Genomic DNA, 24,030 nt, shown 5'->3' with positions numbered 1-24,030 from the left:
TTTAAAATTACAAATTTCCTCTTTTGTATATGATTTTATCTCCTCAGCTCGATACATCTAAACGCATCACTTTTTATCCTGGATCATTACAAATTCGTTTGAGATATTTGTTCAATTAACATACAGTATCAAATTCTATTTTTTAACATTCTGCCCATGAAAAGAAGCTGCAAGAATTTGCTTAATATCTTTTCCATCGCTATTTCTCTTCCTTCTATTCCATAATTTCATGAAATCTAGAGAAACCGGCTTATTCATAAATATACCGAAACACGCACGCTTCTATCCACTCGCAGAACATCTTTTCCATTTCCAAAAAAGCAACAAAAAATCATGGAAAGCAAGGGTCCTTAGGTGGCGCGTCGGTTCGCCTTATCCTTCCATCCCGTCACGGATCAACAGTTAGCAAATTGTCCCCCGCGTCCGCTGGTTTTTTGCCCGTCCGTCATTTGTCTCCGATATCACTTCGTTCCCGTTCCCACTCACCGTGGCCCAGGGACGCGCTACAATATATCGAATAAGCCGCAACGACAAAAAGAGCCGGGCGACGCCGCGAAGGAAGGGTTGCGACGGTGGCGGAGTTGGCCCGTGGGAGGAACAAAGACCGCGGACGGCGTACGGGGGTGGTGGTAGAAAGCGATATAAGCGGAAAGGGTAGCCGACCGCGTAAGGGAGGCGCAGACGGAACGAGCGAAAGAGAAGGAGGGTGGAATACGACGAACAGAGAGAAGTATAGGGTAGGGGGTGGCATTTAAAACCGAGACGCGCGGAGAAAAAGAGATTTGCATTGCCCAGGCAATGGGGTGGTCAGGGGTGGCACGGGGTGCGGTTTTCTGTTGCGGAAGACCGAGGGGGTGAGTAACGACACGTATCATACGCGGAACCATATAACGTCGGCGGACACGTACGTTCGATATCGCGCTCGTTTTTACGGGGAAGTTCCACCCTTCGGATCCACCAATTAGACCACGCGAAGGAAACCCCCGTGCCGGGTTCTCCGCGATCTCTTCGCCTCTTCCACGTGTGCTTCAATGTATTTTCCGCTGTGTAACGCTCGGTGTATCGGGTTTCTTCGGCCGATTTTTTTTTTTTTTTTAACATTACGCCTGTTTGAATCGAAATTACCGATTTGCAACCTTTTACAGGAATTTTGGGGATTTATGGAGATCGTAGATCTTCGAATTTGAACGAGCTTCTTTGTAAAATACATTTCCGCGATACGTATCTGTACTTTGGTCTGTAGGATCTAGCTGTTCTTTTGTAATAAATTTGTGACGATTTTGTGCAAAATTAGAAATCAACTATTAAACCGTATATCCTTAATTTTAATTCGAAGAGATTTCTTATCGTAACAAAATACTAAGACGCTTGTAGAGAAAGTACTTGTAAAGAGTTTTCGTGTTTTCATTGCTTACTATTCTTTAGCATCCCTTACAATTTTTGAACAATTTTACTTTAACCGAGCTCGCACGAGGATTTTCTAAAACAGATGCAACTTGTTCCCTTTATCCAATCTGCAAATAACTCGATCAGAAATTTGTTTCTTATAATTGTCGTCATATATAATATTATTAATGATTCTCTATAGCTCATAAATATATAAAATACAGCCATAAAAACGCGACAGGCTTTTCCAAGAAGTCAAGGAATTTATGTGGCGTAGTACATTGCGAACGAATAATTAAATAAGGGATTCCGAACCATCGATGGAATAACGTGTTCACTCGAGACCGGAGAGTCAAATCGCATCCCTGGATCTCGTCGTTTCGTCGTCGCGTCGCTGCTCGCAACTTTCTCATTAGCCAGCGCGATAATACGGTGGCCGCGTCCGTGCACGCGACGCACAATGAACGCGCGCGATCGCCGGCTTCCCGCCTCGCATAAATGTCACCGAACACTTCGCAGGTATATCGAACGATTCTGTCAATAAGCGACGGCCACCGCCACACTGTCGTCGATTGCAAATCCGATGATTATCAAACGAACGACTCAGTCTTTCACGCCTTTCTCTTTTTCAAACTAGTCGACTTATTATTCATATCGTTTAACGCGTTGCTATTAAAATTAGCTAACCACCTTTGTGGTGTATATAATTATTTTTCATAAAAGAATGAAATTTCATATTTCTTTCTGTGGATATTCAATATTGAAACAATAGAATCGCCAATGGCGATTATTATCTTATTATAATTCGTTTATATAATAATAATAGTTGTATGATCATTTTTATTATTATCATTCTCGTTCGGTTTCTGCTTTCGTAATTTGCAGGGGAAAACTATGCACCTGTTAAATATGAACGTGGTTGGATAGAAGCTATATATTTGTCCAACCACTTGTCCTAGAGAAATATTGAAACAAGAAAATGACCAGTTTCACTCGGAGATTCTCTGTGAGTTAATTAATTTTTGTCGACACGAAGTAATTTCCACAATTATTCAAGAAAGAGCTTTATAAATTGATTGATCTTTTCCAATGACAAATGGAGCTGCTTGTGTATGCTCTAATTATTCGTTCGTCTCGTTCCTTTCACAAATTTAATTTTGTCGAATATTATATACCGTAGACATATTTAGATTAATGGAAAATAGCTATCGATCTTTTTCGAGTAAAATAATATTTATGTTATGTATAGTATTAAATCATATATTAGGCTAAAAGAATCTAATTATAATTAACAACTCGTTAGCTCTTCTAACATCTAACAATATGAAAGTACTTGAAATGATAAATTTTTCAGATAAGTAAAACTGTTGAAGATAACGTTCTATAGAATCGTAGAAAATTCAAAACGGGGAAGAAACATCGAAATTATAAATTTTAGCAACAGATGGGAAGATCGGGAAACGAAGGGTGCGAGGAGAAATCAAAGTTTCCGAGGTACGAAAGCAAGAATTAGGAAGAGAATCGAACAGAAGGATTAGAGAGGATTCAGCGAGAGAATCGAGCGGAAAATCACAGCACGAGGAAAGGAACCTCGAAAGAACATCGAGGAATCGAGGGTCACGGAAACAATGACAGAAGGAAAAAGAAACCGATGAGAAGGAGAATCTGAGATTGAGAGCGAGAGAGAGCAATCCTCTCTATAACAAAGAGCAACGACAGAAATAAAATAGACAGCAACACTGAATACAGCGTAAAGAGAGACAGAAACAAGGACAGAGAAAGAAAGGGATACCATAAGAGAGCGAGAGAAAAGATAAACGAGAGAAAGACAAAGGGAGGGAGGGAGTACCACTGTACAGAAATGGTTTCGGCAAAGAGTGCCCTCGCTGGTGCTCGCTCGTAATAAGCATAAATCCTCGGAGGCTTATCTAGCGGCGCCCAGAAGAACGCTAAAATAAAATATCATACATTCTGCCTTCTACCCTTCGTGCCAAGCTATGTTACGACTACCACCCCCTTCCCTGAACCGTTCGTCTCCACCCTACTTTCGTTTCACCTTCCACGGTTCGCGGATAACGCTAATAAAATACTTTTACAACAAAATATTTCTTTCGTAAACACGTTCCTATGAGATCTCAAAAAGCTCCTGTGAGAAAAAGGGGGAAGAAAGAAAAGGAATCTATCTCATTTGTCAATGATCATGGAAGGAAGAAGAAAATGCTCAGGAAGATAAAGATAGCAGCGTTCGCTCTCGAATCTGGGTCAATTAAAACAAGTTTGAAAAAAGAGATCTCGCTTCTATCGTCCCGGTTTCGATCGCGTATCGTGGGAAGGCGTTTGCCAATGGGTCGGAGGCTGCGTTTTAGATAGAAAAAATTCGATAATCAAGTAAGCATCGAAATTGGAGAAAAAACGATAGACCAACGTACAAATACGAGAGAGAGAGTCTTGTACCGCGGAAGGGAGACGAGTGGAAAAAGGTGGACGGAGGTCAGGATGGATTTTTGTGCGCGTCGATGCAGCGCGAGATGTCGGCCAAAGGCACGTAGTCGGTGTAATGAGGCGAGATACATTCGCCCGGGGGGCGGCCCCGTCGGTGGTAGTAGCTGCCGGAGAAGCTCTGCCGACCGGTAGGAGGCACGGGGGGTATTCGGAGGGAAAGGGTTGAGCTCGAAGCCCGATCAGTCATTAGACAAGTGGGTATTCACATATATCGAGTTGTAAAATCGATAGGGGTGTCCGTTAGCCGTGTATCCTGTAAGGAGACGTTGGTGGGGATGAGATGCGAGCAGATAGGGCGGCAGAGGGTGGTCGGGGGGAGGGACACAAGCAGGGAAACGAAGCTCTTCGCCTCGACATCAGACGGACGAAGACAGAACGCAAACCCCTTTCCCTCTTCCCGCGCGCTTCCCCTTCGACCCCTTTTGTTGCTTCGCCATCCACCACCCCCTGCCACCGCACGTATCCAGTCCTTGCATATTAATCCTGCCCATAATTCCCACTTCCCAGTTTGGGCAACCCTTCGGCTCCGACTGCCTCGCTACCCCCCCGTTGAGAGAGCGAAAGGGAATCAGAATAAGCAAGGGAAAGAGGAACCGGTGCGGTGGTGGGCTGAGAAGGGAGGGAAAGGGATAGCCGCCTCCTATCGATTGGGCTTTCTTTCCAAGCCCGGCTTTTAATTGGCATTCTCCCGTGGCGAGAAAAGGAGAGAGCCTCCGGAGATCTCCTCTAACCCCACCGGAGGGATACGCGCCGCTGCGTTACCTTACGAGGGACGGCCAGCCCGCGATCTTTTCCGCGTGATACGAAATATTCCACATCGCGATCCACCGACTCCTGTTTCCGGAGAGAACTCACGTATCTGTATAACAGGCAGTCAAGTTTGTGGAAGATATCGCTATCTTGGCAAATGTTTCGGTACTTCGATACTTTGGATTAGAACATTGATTTCTAGCAAAGCGGAAATTAATTACCTACGACTCATATAGCAGTTACAAAGAAAACTTGCAGTCCTCCGTCAAGAAGTCAACCGTTCGATCTCCCAAAGGTAAACGTTCCTCGAAAACAAAAAGAGGAAAAGGAACGGAACGGTAGAAAGAATTCAGTTTTTCATCGCTTAAAAACCCTTATCATAGCCGAGTCGATATCAGTATCGAACAGGGAAAACAAAGAAGACTAGAGAGCGCGATCCCACGGCGCGTATAGTATCAAGCATCGGTCGAAACTTGCGTCATCCCCTCCTCCTCTGGAAGAAAGGAGATCCACGGCGGAAGCACGCGGGCTCCTGCGGCCATAACGATCCCCTCGCGGCGCATCATTGGTGGACAGGCAACGAAAATTAATACGCGAAGCAACCGGCCTCCTTGCGCACCCCCTGCGTGCCGTCGCGCACACGTACTCGTTTCCGCGGTCACGTGTGCGCACCCCCGCGGGCACATAAGTGCGAGGAGGGCTGCGGCCGTGTGCGTGAAGATTGATTATACCGCGGGAGAAAATGTGATCAATAGCTCGACAAACAAAGACCCCTCGGACGCCTGTGTATAATGCAAATAGCAAAAATCACGGAGCTGGGGCCGGCCGAGGCGCACAGAGGGTTGAAGGAGATGATCGACGGTCAAGAAACAATGGCAACGCGCGCCGGCTACTTGGAGCCACGCTCGACCCGACACCGTCCCCTTTTCTCAAACCCTCTTCCATCCCTGTTTTCACTCGCCTTCTCTTTAACCGGTGCTTTCTCCGTCTATCGTTCGACTTCTCACCCTCGACGCCTTTGCTTCCATTTTAATTTGCATACGGCCGATCATGTCTTCCGGTCCGACTCACCTTCGTCCTGTTACCCCCGCCATGCTTCGCGTCCATCGATCAAGCCTCGCTTGTTTTTACCCCCCTTCTCGTAACATCACCCCTTCCACAAAACGGTTCTCGTGGTCACTGGCCGTGCCGTGCAACGCTGATGATGCCTCGTTGTGTCCCCTCTCGGACCAAGATCCCGTTAACGAGGATTGCTCCTTCTATCGATGACGTTGTTACAGTACGAAGGTTTCTTTGGCTGGAGGGTGAGGATCATACAGTCGCCGGAAGAAATAATGGGCGGACGGTCGTGACGTGACTACGCGGTATATTTTTTTAGTTTTTTAGGATAGGGTTGGGTTACGAGACTATTTGGTGGTTTTATTTTGATATAATTCCTCTTTGATTTTTGAAAATGCAGCGCTAGAAATTGAGTATCGTGAGTTGCATTGTTAAATTTACAATATAAATGCATATACGGTTCGCAATGTTTTAGATATTTGCGATATTTCTACATATTTTCCCTTTTCTTTGCTGTAAAATCTGTTTATCTTTCAAGAGTAGCCAAAATAAATTATAGCTTCCTATTTGTCAGTAAAAAGAAACATATACCCTTCGTAACCAACGAAATACAAAAAACAAAAAGTGTTCCTCTAGAAAAAGACGAAAAGGATGGAAGAAAGGATTGATCTGTCAAAAAAGCATTCGCGAAAAGGATCGCAGGAGACACGAAAGGAGAGAGAAGCAGAGAGTCCGACCAATGAATCACAACGATTACAATCTCCTCCTCTCTGATAAAAATAAGAGAAGAGAAGCTGCGGAAGGGTGAGAAACAGAAGGGGTGAGAAATCGCTGTTGTCATATCCTAATCTCTTTTCCTCCCTATGAAACTAGTTTCCCTATCCCTCGTCAAACCTGATTAACTCCTCATCTGTTCATTTAAAGTTTTTATGATTTCTTCGAATGATTTGTACTATTGGTCAGAATTTTCTCGAATTATCCAAAAGATGAATGCACGTTGGACCATAAGCTTTATTTCTCAAGCGAGCACATCGAAGCTTTACGACGTCGGTCTGCCCCCATCTTTGTTTCCTTTTTTCTCGGTTTTTCAAGCACGTCGAACGATACGATTCCGGATTTTATTCGCTTGGAACCGTATCACCGGCTTGGTGCTCATATCTTTCATTACCGGCTGGTATATCGGCCAGACAGATTGAATGATCCAAAAGCGGGACAAAAAAAAATTTATGATCTCCGTGTCCGCGAAATATCCCTATTCAGCGGCGATGCCATAGGTCAACCTGAGATCTGGGGCAAGATCGAAATTCAATATGGAAGCGCAACTCGTATTGGCCTGGCCAATCGAGTGTCCGCGGATTTTACGAACCACTCGGAGACATTAAATTTTACGAATTCGCGGACAGAATGAACTCTCTGGCACTCTCGCAGTTGATGTTATCGATACTGGCTGGTTCTTAGGCAACCCGGTTTCAAACTGCTCGAATTAAGCTTCGCGATGGCTGGATAATCTACCAATTCCTTAGCAGCACGCCGGCTAATTGAATTTCTAGGAGTATATAAGGCATAGTAAATTTCTAGTAGCAGCGTTCGTTGGATTGAGTTTCTAGTAGCGTGACGATCCGGTCGAGTCTGCAGCCGACCCAGCCAATTGAGTATTTAACGGCGCCAAGTTGTTAGTAACGATTCACCGCTATTCACTTCTCACAGCGTGACAGTTCTACCGCGTTTTAAACCGAATGGCTGGTTCAATCGATTGTTCGATGCTATTGTTGTTTGGTTAAAACTCCAACCTGTATAATAGATCATTTTGTTTAATGAGCCGAATCATTTTCTAATGCGCAGAACGAAATTCGAAGATGAAATAAGGATGCTAGTATAGAACTGTAGTAAATTAATTATTTAAAGTTAGTCGATCGGTTATTCAAATATTATTTTCACGCAAACTATCAAAGGTATTTAGTATACAGTATAGAGCTGTAAAAGTGAAAATGTTTGTATTTAATTAAACAGCCAGAATTGTATTAATCCGGAGTTAATCTATTTATTTCTGAATCTTTTTTATTTGTTACTTAATTCAATTTGATATTTTAAACAAAGACACAATTATTTATTATGAACTAGTTTATTAAAATCTTTAGTTCCACTATTGTAAGAATTGTTGTTTATGTGAACTATTGTTTATGTGAGAATAGTCGTCTTGACTATTCTCCTTCCTCGTTTCATTCTTCATTATCTTTATTTTGTCCTCTTCGTCAAACGCGTGAAAGTCTCGTTAAAATTGTACAAATTTGGTCAACAAATGTCTCCGCTTTCCAGTATACCTGTACATTGTAAACTATAATGATATATTATATTATATAAATATATAAATCACTTGCAATATTATTAAAATAACTCTTCCAATACACGTTGCTTAATAAATAAACTTGCAATAAACTTCTTATAGAATAACTTAACAATAATACATTTAAGAACTTTCCCACCAAACACAGCTTCCTCTCTTCTTTCACATTATCCGGATAAGAATTCTATTTCCGATTCCTGAGCAAGAGAAAAAAATTCGTTCGGTTGATTGTCGCATTCACGGAGATAAGTTCGACGATATCGACACGCTGTTAATTCCAGCTGTCCTTCCTCTCAGCTTTGCCCGCAAAGCGATAACCTGCCCCATTGCTAATGGCGGACATTATTACGAGCAACTTCGAGAACTTACCCCCCACGTCTGCCCGCAACCCTCCCCACGTGTATAGAACATCGATGCGTAAGTACTTATCTCTAACCCGCGCCATCCCCATTCCACGTCGCCGTGTGATCGAAACGCAGGCTAAAGTAAACTTAAAGCTGTAGGCGTGTATATCGATTGCGGCTGAGGACAATTGACAGGTAGCTGCCCCTGATAAATAAACTAAAAGATAAGACTAACCAGTACTTTGTATCGAAGACCTTCGACCTCGTATAACCACCAGAGACTAGAAGTTAGTTGGAGAAATTGTATGGTTAACTTTTAAAAAATATTCTTTACAGAAGAGAGCGATACGACATACTGATTAGGGCTTTTTGACCTTCTTATATTACTTGAATTTAAGTATTTTCAGCCTACTGCACTTTTCCATTTTCAACGTAATATTTTTGATCAACTTTTTAATTTCTTTAGTTGATGTTCCTGGATAGAACACGATAAAATTGTTATTCTTGTTTCAATTTTATGTTAGTTTCTCTCAAAAGCATTAAAAATTCCTTTATTTGATGAGATAAGAGGGTTGACTGAGATATAAAAAGTTCCGCGTATTTAGATACCGCGGTAGTTTGCTGTGTTTTTAAAATTAGATTCTTTAAAATGCTATATTAAAAATAAGATGGTTCAATTAATTTTTCATCTTCCATTCTCTAAAAGCAATAATATGTTTATTACGTAAGTTACAATACAAAACGTACAACTGAAAATCAAATTGTAACATTGTATAGGAATTCTATATGAAACATTGTTACTTCTATATTTTCTATATGAAACAAGTTACTTTAACAAGTTATACTAATTAACTAAAGAATTTTCTTTACAAAATCATTGAAAAAAAACCAATCCTATTATCCATATCGAATAAAAAAAAACAATTTTTCTTACTGGGTGAAAAAAGTTCATTCCAAAAAGCTTCAATGTAAACATAATCTAAAATTTTACCTTTATATATTTATAATTATTATATGATACTTTCAACAGCCAATTATAATTAACCTAATCATATAGTGTTACAATTTTTTGTAAATCTCACACCTACTATAATTACCGTAACATTGAATAATGCGATTTCCAAACACAAATTCGCGTTTTCTCTTAATGCATCCGTTTCCAATAATTATATTTCCTGCGTTAGAGGAACGAGGAAAGTACAGAGGAAGGAGGAAAGAGAAAGGGTGGCATGTTTGTTTGTTAAACACCGTCGAAAACAAAAAAAGAGAGAGAAAAGGAAAGAGAAGGGTTGATAAAAAAGGAAGAACGACGCTTTTTTTTTAAATCCGCAGCTCATTCTATCGGCTAGACCTGTCGATGCATGCCGGAGGCGTGAATTCCGCGAAATTGAAGCTTTGCTCCTCAATTAACCCCCGGAAAAGGGATGATGCCTCACCGGGGAAAAACAATTGGTACGATCTCGTTCGCATCGCCCGTTGCACCGTGCAAAACGCATTCAGGTTTAAAATCGTCCCCCTCTCGCCTGCTGCCGGCTCTTTCCACCCCTGGCTACCCTTTGCACACCCTCGCAACAGATATTTTCGTCGAGCTATAGCTGGTCGCGTAACACGTGGATGGGTTCCGATTCGAAAGTTCCGAGCGCTCTCGCGATTCATCGCAATTGATCGCGTCACGACGTGATTGCCTACCCTTTCCCACCACCTTGGCTGTGCCACGTTTGCCCCGTTCATCCCAAGAACTACCCTCGTTGACATCCACCTTGGCAAGAAATAAAAAATGTTGCGATAATTAAAGATCACAGGGGAGAAACATGATAAGTGCATTTCTTTTTGGTTTTCTGATTTTAATGTCACTTTTTGATTAAACAAAGGAAAAGTTAATGCGACATAATTGGAAATCAGAACAACTGAACATGACAGGTTTAAAGATGCAAGCCTTTCAAAAATAGCTGGTAGGCTGATGAAGTTTCATAGTTACAGATATAAATTATTAAACTTAGTTATTTGTTAATTTTATTATTAGGATAGTATACAATATTTTAATATATTTAATATTATTTTTAATTCTACTTTAACATAACCGAATTTTGTCGTGTTCGATTACGAGCAAACATCGGCTATTTTCTGTAACTGTCCCTTTCTTTATTTGACAATATAAATTGAATAATTGTTGCTACTGATAAGGCTGTTTCCTGTTGTTTCTGGATGTATTGGTTTTACCACGATCATGTGGTGGCTTCCTTTTCTTTCACGTTTTCATTGAAGCTATTTTAACAGAAAATTGTACCAATTGTCATTATCTCATCGAAGACGCGGTGTGAAATTAGTGATATCGATATTCTCATGGTTTTTTATGTAATTGCTGTTTTTATAACTGATGTGTTAGCATTTCTCAATTTTGCCGCGATGTGAGTTCTTCGCTTTGTGGTTCAAGTTTCGATAGTGTCCGCAAAAATTCACGATTCTCAAATTTCATGTTTTCCTTCGTCGACCCTGTCCAGAGTCCAGACACAATAATGATGATTCCTGATAAACTTCGATAAATAGCAAGATTAACATATTGTGAAACATAAACGTATCTTCATTTGTTTTCTACGCAGTTGCCTAGTATCTCATGATGCAGTTTTAAATTTATAGTATGTTGATTCGTAACGTGATGTTTGTTGACATTACAAATACTGAAAATTTTCAATAATTTTCTTTCGGAAAGATGACACACACACACTCACACGAAAGCATGATAATAGAAGAAGGCATTCCGTGACGATAGATTAATCGATGACAGCCATCAGAAATTATTAGTGACATAGGATCAATAGACAATGAAGAACAATTATTACTACAACGATTTTAACATTCTAATTATTTATTTTTATTACAACGATTTTAATATTATAACATTATGACGATTCTAATATTTCAATATAAATTCATCATGCTTTCTTAATTATGCATTCACGATAAGCATTTCTCTGGTCCTTTCAGAATATTCAGACTTCGTAATCGTCTGCTAATATTCTTCTCTCAATTTCATCAAATATTCTATCCTCCTCTTTTCATTTCTTTCTTGTTTTGTTTAAATCTACTGCATTTTAATCGTTGTTTTAATCTCCTTTTTTTTTAGCCAATGTGTGTCTCTAAGCCTGTCCCCTGGTTCTTGCTCCCTTTTCCTCTCTCTCTTTCCCTTTGTTTCTCCACCTGATCTGCTATTCATTCTCCTTTTTGCCTGTTTGCCCCTGTCTCTCTCTCCACACCATTCTTTTTCTTCATCTCCCCTTCTCGTTGCACCCTTTCTTCCTGATCGCATTTTCCAACACGTATTCATTGTACCTATTCATACGGAGCCGAATGAAACAGCTAGATGGGACTCGAATTCTCATGCAATTGATTACTTTCCAAGGGGGCGGAATAATAATACTTTCGTTATTGATGCGCGACTCGACTACCCCGCTAGATGTCCGTATTATTCTACAATTACGGGATAAATTCTCATAGACGGCGATGTTTTATCCGACTAATCGATACCACAACCTTCGTTCCATATATCTTTTTGCAAAATTCTTGTTACATCAACTCAATTATATATGAACATACAAAATGTTCAGAATTACTCATAACACGATTCCTTTAACGTAACGCGAGACGATGACCCATTAGTCGAAGAAGATTATTTAACTTAGATTAGCAATCCAACGTTTTGAGATTTCTATTTCCTAAACTAGCAATTTATTTTTTATGAATTTCTATTCTTTTTTTCATTAGATACAAAAATAAATTATGTCGTATTTACACTACCATCGATAAAAAATAAACACAGCCATTGATTTAATTAAGATTGTTTATTAATTTTCAATCAAGGTGATTATAAACAGTTGTGATTAAAGAGTGATTTGATTAATAGGTTAATGGTTCGGGATAAGCGACAGAATGGAAGCTTTCGTTAGGCAAAGCTTCATTCATTAAAAAAGCAACGCGTTACGACGCAAGGCAAAAAGTAACCGAAACATTCAATTCCATACAAAATGAAATATAACAAATAAAAAAAAAAAATAAAATACAAATTAAATATACTGATTTCTTTGGAAAGTGACACGACACGGAAAAGCTAGACGATTTAGGCGTAATTTAATCCAACAATAATTACATTGAGACTCGGCGAGATTTAAAGTTCCTGTTCGGTAAGCGGCCGATATCGATTCGGTACAATCGATTCGATAAAATTAATAAAGAGCTCCTGCTAAGCTTCTTACTCGCTGATAAACGGCCCCCGAAGCGGACCGTACTGATTCAAGGGGTAGAAAGGAGCGGCTGGGCTGGATTCCGTGAATGTGATTCTATATTTGTATCGATGGTAATGTAATTACGTTCATGTTCGCTTCATGACAACTGGGAACAGGTATACCGATTGGCGAGCACCACTGGGCGAGCCAGCAATACTAGTAACGCGATACGATGATACTTTATACAATTAACCACGATACGAGTCCCCCATTTTATCGACGCATCCGTAAATTAATTAGTAAATTCGTCAAACTTTCTACTGACAATCGAGAATTTTTATTTTAGAAGATTTTTATAGATAATTTCTTGTTTATTTTATTTATAGTGGTTGTTAAAGTAGAAATGCGACAATAGGTTTCATCTAACGTTTTCGTACAATAAAAAACACTTGTTTCTTTTTTTTGTATACCGTTAAGGAAAAGAAATCATAAATGAATAATATAGATGAGGCACACTACTTTGATGAAAGTAGGACATTTTTTACATATTCAAAGCAAATATCTATGTCTCATTGGTTTACTACTAAACAAATGAATAGCGCTCATTGTCTTTCGTGGGTTACATTTCGTAGTATTAGTAAGTAACAAAGAAATCTGATTTAACAATCTGTTTCACAAATTAAAGTACACGTTAAGAAACCGAATAGAAGATAAAGTTCGTTATCAAAAATTTTATACTCACCTTTTCTACTAAACAAAATATGCGAAACGCGCTTTGAACACACATTGTTAATTAATAAATAGTACAAGACAACTGATATAAAATATCAGTCATTTCGAACTAATACCAAATCATACCCTAATGTTCGTATTATTTTTTGATTATGTCATTGTACCATAAAGACGTCACATTTTTAATATTGTAACATATACTGTAATCATATTCCATAGAAAGAAGGAAATTCGATTCTTAATTCACTAGAGACGATAATCGATTCAAAGAAGAATCTCATCAACGAAACAAACGTTTGCTTTCAGATCAGTCAGCTGGTCGAGGAAGTGTCCAGGTTACAGCAGAGCCTGCAGCGTCTTCAAGAGACGAGCGCACAGGCGACGGCGCGGCTCGAGGAAGAACTCGAGGCGCGCAGACAGCACATCAACAGACTAGAGAGCAAACTAGAACGACAGAGGGACTATGACGACCTAAAACGCGAGATAAACGCACTAAGGTCGGTCGATCTCTCACAGATACCAACCGGTGAACCTGGCAAGAGCTTGGAGCACCTTCTAATGGAACGCTCGAAGGCGCTTCAGCAAACCGAGAGCTTGAAACCATCCAATACTCCGGACGCGCTCGGTAAGTCCAACCATCGATCACATTCCCAAAATCGTTACTTCGTATACATAACATTCAGGAATCCATCGACTCGCTTCTCTTTTTTTTTTTTTTTGTACTTGGAATATCACCAACGTTAGGTTAATCTTTATAAAAATTTGGCAAAAGATTTGAAACGATTGTTTGAAAGAAAAATTATCGCGTCTGCTTTAGATCAGGAATTTTTAGAGACACTTGTTTTAACATCTGCAAAGATTCTGATTGCAGAGAATCTAGATTTCATATTCTAGCGGTATATAAATGCGGTCACATGCATGTGCAGCATTACATATACGAGATAACTGAGAATAGTTGAGAAAATCATTCTATGTATAATAGTATCACTGCTACTAATTCCTGTGCTAAAGTGTTCTGGTCTTCGATTCCCCGACTCTCTCTCTCTTCGAGGCTACGTCGAAGGGCTCAGTATCGTATATAACAGTACAAAAAGGACACGAGTCACGCAACGCGGACGCTTCTATAAAGAACGAGGGATGACTGAAGGAGCTTACCGAGAGAAAAGGAACAACAAAATAACTCTTGCTTGCCATTGTGTTCGCACTTCTTTTTTAACTCTTTTCATCTCTATCCATCCTCCTCTAATCTCTGTCTCTCTCTTTCTTTCTCCTATTTAACTTATTTCTCTCTTACCCCTACAATGTTCCATTATCATGGCTCTGTTTTATCACTTTTTCTCTATTTACTTTCTCTGTCGCTACCGTGCTTCCGTCTTTTTCTTCGTATCTCTACTTCCTATATCCTTTTCTTTCCTTACACTCTTATATCTCTGTATCTTTTTCTTTCTTCGAAACGCTGTCTCTTTCGTTCTCAAGCCTATTTTCTCCGGGATATCCTCTACCGCTTAGATTGCACATTTTTCGAGCTACTCTCTCGCTGTGGTGCGTGAATCAACGCGCCGTTGTAGATGGTACTAACGTAATCGACGATACCAGCACGATATTACATACATGTATATTCTCCATAAATGAATCCGCGATCCTTACCAAAACACCATCGGACATCTCCGATTCATCCAACCTCAAGTCCAGCTTACATACGTCAACCGGAGACCTAGCCCCCAAACCACGAGCATCTGCACGCTGGGAAACGTAAACCTCGTACACGCAAATTTCTGGACGGTACATGCGTTCGGGATACGATATCTGCCCGGGTCAAAGCATTGTTCCGCGAAGCAAACTTTATTATACCGAATCGATCGGGAACGAACAAAGAACGACAGAGCGAGAGAGAAGCCGCGCGAACGTGCTAGAGAGGGATACACGACTGCTTCGTTTTCGGCTTCCTCACGACGCGTTACCACCCACTCCAAACTCTCGCGACTTTTTCGAAATCCCTTGAAAAGGAGCAAGTTTTTTCTTTCCTTCGGCGAAAAGTAAAAAAGAGAGACGTTTAGAATTAGAAATGTTTCTTCGTTGATTGCGAGAAAGCTCGAGAAAGTACAGTCACAAGATAAGAGAAGATAAGATTTCTTTTGACGATGATAGTAATAGAAAGTGGAATGTAAGAATTAAGAGGGATAAGTAAAATCCAATTTTCACTGACACGCGACACTTTTCCTCTCGTTGGGCCACGTTGTTCCTCGTTTGTATGCGTACGTGGACCACGCGACGAAGCGTCGAAAAAGAGAGTCTCGGTCCGTCGTCTATCGTCCAGGAAACTACCGAAAAACTTAGGATGACCAGTTTGTTACAACAGACGACGCGAGAAAAGAGAAAGAAATGATCGGTGATATCAGAGTTTGTGATCTCCGAGTTAAATAACGAGTTCGAGTAAGAAATTTCGAGTCCGGTATTCGCGGAACCGTTCTAAGCTTGACTGTCACATCTAGGTTGCGTGTGTGAGCTCGTGTTGACGCGGCCCCTTGTGTTTTTGGTGGTTGCAGGTGGACTATCGTCACCCCTGCAGCGCGCCTCAACCGCCTCACCCCACGGGGTCGGAGGTGTGCCGCCTTCGTCCCACGTGTCCTCCCAGCAACCACCGCCACCGCCCCCAGCAGCAGTCTCCCTACCTCCGCGTTCCACTCCGACACCATCTTCGGCCACCTCAACGACATCCAGTCTCCTCTTCCCACCTCCTCTGCAAAACGTTGAGACCTTCGGCTCCTTCCTCGGCGAAGAGATCGTCGCAAACTGGAGGCGGACGTTGGAGAGGTCCATCATGAACCAACAGCAGCAGCAGCAACAACAACAGCAACAACAACAACATCAGCAGCAGCAGCAACAGACGACTTCGTTAAGTCAATTGTCGCAACAGCAGCAGCAACAATTACAGCAAGCTCAACCACTGATCGGTTTACACCCACCGACCACTAGCAGTAGTCTAAATCATCTTCCATCGCCAACGGATCCATCATCCAGCTCTAATACGCCAGCCAAGTCGAACACCCCGTTAGGAACCACTCCATTGAGTTGCCTTGACGCCGAGAAGGCACCGACCCCGGTGTCCGGACACGAAACACCCGCGCCACCTACCCCATCTTCTACTACCGCGTTAACATCACCGCCGAGCTTTCAACCGCCGACGTCGATGGTCGAGACAACCACCTCCTCCGCTTCCGTGAACGGTGGAAGCGTGACACCCGCCGTTTCAACGGCACCACCACCTAAGAGCCCAGCAGACCAGGAATCCTGCCACAATAACAATAACAGCCACCATCTAGCGAACAACAACATCGGAGGTCTGAGTGTGCTGGACACACTGAAGAGCCCGTTTCGGTTCGACGATAGGACGCATCCGTTTCGATTCAGCGACGAATTCGGTGCTGCTGGAATGGCTGGAAGATTGGGTGAATCGCTCATCCCAAAGGGCGACCCTATGGAGGCTAGGCTACAAGAGATGCTACGGTACAACATGGACAAGTACGCCTCGCAGAATCTAGACACGCTGCACATAGCCAGGAGGGTCAGGGAGCTGCTGTCGATACACAACATCGGTCAAAGGCTGTTTGCCAAGTATGTGCTCGGCCTCAGCCAAGGAACCGTCAGCGAGTTGCTAAGCAAACCGAAGCCTTGGGACAAGCTGACGGAAAAAGGTCGCGATAGCTACAGGAAGATGCACGGCTGGGCGTGCGACGAAAACGCTGTAATGCTGCTTAAATCTCTGATACCCAAGAAAGGTGAGTACCTGTGAACTGTACGACAGCTCTGTCTCTCCAGTTTTCCCCGTTTTTGTTGTTTTCTCTGGACACGCATATGTGTACAATATGTGCGCGTACTTCTATCAAATGGTGAAGATCAGACATCTGCCAGAAGACAGGATCGTTAGAGGTTACGTGTTTCGTGCTCCTAATTCCAGACTTTGGATAAAGATACATTATACGTGTTATACATGTGGTGTACACGCTTCTGGTAACATGGCTGATCAGATCTTCGATCAAAGAATCCCGGAAGTCGTAGAAACAGGCTACAGATGCCGGATCGCCTGTCACATCAGAGGATACGAGTAATTGCTTCCGTTTGTTCTTTGATTGTTGGGAACGGTGATCATCAACAAGTTTGGCGACACAATGGATGAAGATGTATATGAATTGCTTTATGGATTATCGCGAGATAAAGATAGTTCAAAATGGCTTAACCTGTTGATGATTTCACCAGTGATCTATAAATGGCTCGTTCCAGCTTCGCCGCTGACAATTGAACGTTTGACTCCTACGAAATCTTTTCTGCCTCGCACTGCCAATAATCTGTTCTGCCGAACCACTAACCATCAAACTGTCAGTTAACTATTTTTATTTCGGCTGTCTAATACGGGTGTTAATGGTATCTCTACTTGGTCTAACTTCACCGTGGAATAAGGACACGTATAACCCTTGAACCGGAGGTCGCATCCCCCTCGATGAAAGATAGAGAAACAATTGTCGTGGTAGCACATGCGTTGGTGACGTCGTGAGCTTTCACTCCTCGTTTCAAGAAACTCTGCAGATAAAATAAAAAATCAGTTACAATTTTGTCGTGTTTTCATATTCACTATCGTTCATAAGCATTTATAATAAATACTTCCACATTATTGCGAATATATGAGAATATACTTCGAATGAAACTCTTTGATATAATAATTTTGATCTTTGATTTTATATCTGGTAAATCATATTGGCCCTTTAGTTTATGATTTTTTAATAGGTATTTAAATAATCCTCAGCTATTCGTTGCTATAACACAAAATATTTAAAAATATTGAAACATTGTACGTAGTTCATATTTGATGACTCTTATTGAAAAATCGAAGCTAAAGCTAGTGTTAAAATCAAACTGCGAAACCATAAAGCTATATAAATTTTCTAATCAAATCGTGCCAAGTGTCCAAATACTTGTAGTCTATGACGTATCTACGTGGATCATGACCTTTCATCGAGTTTAAGAGATAATGTTAAAAATAACGCTATCTATTTATGTGATTGTCGAATTCGATAAAGGGTACGAATATAAGCCAGGTACTTTTATTCAGAAGGATTACTTAAAATAGTCAACAGGGAGGCATCTTAAGATATTTACAGGTATTCGAAGCATCTTGGCGTTATAGGGTACTGCGCAACAGGCTGTTTCGCCTCTACGGAGGACCACGTGCTGAAATTGAACTGCAATAGGCATTTCTCGACCAAATATTACACAACTATAATAATAATATATCAGTGTTGAGAGTGATAGAATCTTTTACAACCGAACGAAAATGTTTTTCATGATATTACAATGTGAAGGTTAATATATTACGTAAAACACTTTCGAACGTCATCGTTTATCGTTATTTTATCATGGTTTACAAATTGAAGAAGGTTACGTAAGTAAAAATAATTATCTACTGATTTGAGAATTGTTTCATTCATATTTACGACTTTACGCTATAATTAAAAGTTGCTTAGACCATTCGCATATTCTTCTAAAAATCTTTATCGCGGATCTTACTATGTGATTCTATGAACAAATTTAATTTCAATTACGATTAATTATCTATATTACCTATCAAAGATAAAATAAAATACTCAAACTAATGCCCACACGAATCATTCTAATTTATTGCGATTTAAAACTATTTCACTATCAAAATCAATTTCACGATCGTCATAAACTGATCACCTTATGACGCAATTAATTCCATAGAACCACTTGAAAAGATCAATAGTACGCTATTAGGCGACGGTCTTACTTAGTTCGACAAAGGTTGATGGCATAACACCTAAGGATGACAGGTGTTACGCAAAACAGTTGGAAGATGACGTTCGATTTCGTCTTTAATAGTCTTAATTCAATTATACAGCCAGTTGACGCACCATGCTTCGCTATCGATTGTTCGCTGCGTTTGGCAGCCATATTGTTTAGACTAATAGCTCTTGGGAGTAGGAAACTGGGGATGACTTCTAGGCAAGGGTGCAATACATAAAGGGCTCCTGGAGAGAAAGGAGAATGAGAGAGGGGAACGAATGGAAACAGGATCCAAGAGAGAGGATAGACGTTCTAGGTACCGCTGCATTTATCGCAAAAGGTAATTTACACTTTCGCCAGATTACCGAGGGATCGCAGAATCGCTGTGGAACGCATTCTCCCCGCGTTTCGATCCGATCCAACCTACTAATTGCTTGCTATCGAGACAAAACGATAAACTGTCTCACGTGTTTCCACAATCAGATCGAAGATTTTGAAAATGGACTAATAATTTCCAGTAATTAAGGCTATAAAGATAGCAATATCTGGATGTATTAGCGTATTTTAGCAGCAACGTATGTGTCGATGTAATATAAGCTATTGTAATAATAGAGAAACAAATCCAAGTGAATATTATTGCCCTAACACTATCGTATTCTAATGTAGGATATAATATATGTTCTATATAGATACCAGAATTAATTTTCATCATTCTCCATTTTTAAAACATTTGGTTTTATACCGTTTCAACGATTCCAAATAATTATTGCTTAATCCCATAATATAAATCTATAGGTATACTTCAAATATCTTACCCTTATGTTGGATCATTGTATAAGTTTCATCGTTTGTTCGTTAAAAAGTGTCCATTCTTTTCCTCGCTCTTCTCAACCAGTTTGCTGAACTAACCTAATCTCGTTAACGAAATAAACAATTAAAAATCGTCGTGCGTTCGACGCACGTAGAGAACGGCGCATCATTAGAAACCGGAAATAAGAAAACGACAGAACTCCTGAAACTTAAAGCATCATCGTAATTTCTCACTCAACGTCCCAAGAATATTTGTAGTTTACATTACACAAAAGTATTTTTCAACAAATTCACCGTCTCCCCAAACTTTTTCTCGAAGCTCCATCGTACGAGAATTAAAACAAAAATCCTCGCGTTTACCAAAAACAGTTTATCTTCTAAAAGTGTCAATATGGATGAAAAATTCGCCGCGCGATCCCGTATTAGGATGTTCCTTCCAGCCGCATTACACGCGTCGGAGCGATTCTTCATATTTTTCCATGAACCAGCGTCGAAAACCGCGAAACGTCCATCTGTCGGCGTGAAAACAATGCAAACATTCATTACGACGGTGGTGCACGCGCGTCGAAATCCGTGTTCCGTCATAAAACATTCGCGTTTCGCCGGTGCCCGGTGACATGAATCACTTCGGGATACATGGTCCCTTGTTTTTTATCGTTACAAGGTCACGTTCGTCGAACCACTGTTCGTCTCACTTATTAAACCATATCCTCCTCTCCCATAACTCTGCCGGCCACCTATCATTCGGCCATGTCGATCGGTTCTCCCCTTTGCTTTTTGTAAATATTATTTAATACCGATGGCTGCGCGGAGAGGATGTACGGTTGCCATAATGGGGTATCCGCGTCCGACGCGCGAAATATCAAACGACCGCGTATAAAATATACGGTAACCACGGATAAATGCACGGCCGGACGAGGTTCCAGCAGGAGGAAAGGGAAAAAGGTCGACGCAGACGTCGTGCATCAATGGATTGTCGGTTTCCGTCGAATCGCCGACAACGATAATCATGTGCATCGCGCGGCAAAAAAGGAAAAAAAGAAATACCAGGAAAGAAAGAAAAGGGAAAGAGGATCATGCGGAAGGGTGAAGGGAAGAGGGAGGGGTGAAACGATGCGACAAAAATGGGGACTCGTAGAACGACCATGTGCTGTCTGTAAAATTACAACTACAAGCGAGAAGCTTTGTAACGTGTAACATAGGTACCTTGAATTTCCGAATTGGTATTAGTATTAATCGGAGAAAGAATGGTAGTTGATGTTTTGTTTGTTGAAACAGGAAAAATGGAATCTTCCGAAGAATCTTTTCATGAGATATTCGTTCATTATTTGAGGTTGAATTTATGGTTGGTTTTTAAATATTCGGTCAAATGTTGTGGGACTAGTGAATAGAGAAAGTCTATCATAACAAAATTATTGAGAGGAAATTATAAAAATATTAGCTGTTTCGTTTTCATCGAAATAATGAAATAAAGGAGATGTGTGGTAGAAATAGGAAAAAGAATTATTGTAAATGTATTTCAAAGTGAATTTGAGCTATAGAAATCGAGAACTTAAGATACATGGACGAACGGTCTATCATCTTTTTTAATCGATTTTATAATATTTTCATAAATATTCATTCAACCAAGGATGAATATAGACATTCGTTAATAAAAGAATGATTAACAAACGTACCAGGTTTTATCGATATTATATTGTAATTACCATCGATATTATGTGATAAGTGGCATCGATATTGAACAAACGTAACGTCATCGCTGCTTCGACGGACATTTTAATCGCTAATTATTGCACCAACTTCTTGTTCACGGTTGCAACGAGCTCTTTGTGCTACGGACGGACGAGTCGTCGGCTGTTTCTCAATTCAATAAACGTACCTGCGGCATTGTTCGAAACTTCCATAATCGGTGGTGATTTATGGGCAAAAATCGATGCCTTTATTTCGGTTTGAAAAGACGATACTTAAAAGCAATAAATAAGTTCTTGATGGATTTAAATCAAGGCCTGATACAAAGAATATTTCCAACGGTTAGTTAATCCTCTTACTCGTGTTTTAATAGATAGTCGATGCGGAATATTCGTAATTAATTAATTAATTAAACGTTTGTTTTGAACGATACAAATATATTTATCTTCCATTCATAATTGTATCATTGCGAGGGCAATGAACAATTTAAGAACAAATAATGTAGGATTGAAAAGATACGAGTAAAGAAATAATTTAAGAACAGGTCACTTCAATGTTATTCATAAAAATAATAAAGTGTATATCGATTGTCATTTTATATTTTTAACTTTATAATATAAAATATACTAGCATTATTTTACGAAAAAGAGTAGGGCATCCTGTATATTAATAAAGTTCCATTAATTGTAGTTATTTCGAAGCTTACCAAACATTAAGTAATTTAGACAATTTGAGTGAAAAATATTATATCAAGATTGGATGCTTCACAAATCATTTAGAAATATAATTTCTTAATTTCGTAGACCGTTAAATAACAATTTTACAAGTAGGAGCCGCCATCTGGGAGCAAATATTTTCAGTTATAAATAAATATTTACTGAACTGTATCGCAAAAATCTCGTGAACTTTACTAATGCTGTGACAAATATACCTGGATCTTGGCCCACTATTCAGCGAAGCGCGTTCGGACATCATTTATTATTGCTCATGAGCGGTGCAATACAATTGATCTAAGCTGGTCCAAGAGCAACGCACCACGCGACTACCGTAATGAAGATAGTTGGTACTAGTCCAACGCTGTTTATCGAAAGATTTTCTTTCTTTCAGGTACAGCTCGCGCTAATCTCCCGTCAACTTCTCGGCTTATATATTAGATCGTCTCATAAGACTTGTTAAATCAAACTCTTGACACGAATTTAGTAGAAATTCTTTGATAAAGATTTTTTTCTGAGATCTCGAGAACCACTTTTTCTATGTTCGTTATATATACCTATATATATCTTTTTAGTTACTTCAGTTGCTTCAAAATGAGTGTTTCATTATGTTTCTATTCTACATCACAAATATACAAAAATATATAAGCACAACGAATAAAGCTACGAATGATTGTTCTGTAGATATAAATCTACAAAAATTATAGAGTAAATATCAAGAGAAGAGAAATATTTACAAACAATTAATCTATAAACATCGAACTTGAAAAATTATAAAAATTTATAAAATATTACGTGAAGATTAAACTCTAAAAATCGTTTATGTACGAGGATTATTAACTGCTCTACCGTTTTATCTTTTGATTAAAAATAAAGAAGAGTCGATTAAAAGGTCGATTAATGAAATTTTTCCAATACGTTTCGATCACGACATTTATCATTTTTACGGAAAAACAATGAAATTATCGATGTACCGTTTATCTGTTTTATTTCACTCTTTGCTTTGATGTCGATTCATTATTCAGCCGGTTTTAATACTGACAACGTTCGTTGCCCGAACTATCTGAAATCACTAGAATTCTTTTTAATTCAGTTACCCTTTAGAGCGTGATCCGTTTATCGAAATGCGGATATGCATCACCACGGTCATAGGACTCTAATTGTACGATTATAATTGTAAAGTTGTTCTACTGCACGGCTTGAAATATGCTTGTTATTTCCTCTTCGCCGCGAGACCGCGTAAATAAATGAGATGTAAAACACAGGAAACCAGTGCACCATTGAAGTTTTGATTTTTAAGTTGGCCGATCGGATTCGCAGGAAGAAGGAACAAATATTTCTAAAATAAGATTCAATGTTAATAAAATCCTATTTGCTATACTGAAAATAATATTCTAACAATATATCTATTCTTCTATATCCGTTATATGAAATGTTTCTTCGAAATTTCATATTGGTTAATCGATACTAATTAAATTTTGCCCCGCCAACGATTATAATCTACGCCATCAGAGAAAATATAAAATCTTCTACTCTATTCTTGTATTCTAGGTAATCAAAATATCCGTGTGGTTTTCTTACATAAGCTTAATTTTGGAAAAAATATCGTGAAAAATGTTGGAAATATAAATGAAGACTTAAAATACATCTTACCTTATTTAGACTATTTAATCTACTATTAA

At 39.8% G+C, this 24,030-nt stretch overlaps 1 protein-coding gene across 6 annotated transcripts in view; it reads left to right on the top strand.

Annotated features, from left to right (window-relative positions):
• LOC100649582 (homeobox protein cut) overlaps window positions 1–24,030 on the top strand; it is a 168,575-nt gene that overhangs the window by 126,286 nt on the left and 18,259 nt on the right. For all 6 annotated transcript variants that reach the window (XM_048408597.1, XM_048408595.1, XM_048408599.1 and 3 more), the window contains 2 exons: window positions 13,644–13,962; window positions 15,884–17,116. In XM_048408597.1, coding sequence (XP_048264554.1) covers window positions 13,644–13,962; window positions 15,884–17,116 — 1,552 coding nt within the window. The remainder of the gene's footprint in view (window positions 1–13,643; window positions 13,963–15,883; window positions 17,117–24,030) is intronic.

Source organism: Bombus terrestris, chromosome 9 (genome assembly GCF_910591885.1).
Source record: "Bombus terrestris chromosome 9, iyBomTerr1.2, whole genome shotgun sequence".
Taxonomy (NCBI): Eukaryota; Metazoa; Arthropoda; class Insecta; order Hymenoptera; family Apidae; genus Bombus; species Bombus terrestris.
Note: the sequence above shows the minus strand (reverse complement) of the source record. Positions and strands in the feature narration are given on the sequence as shown.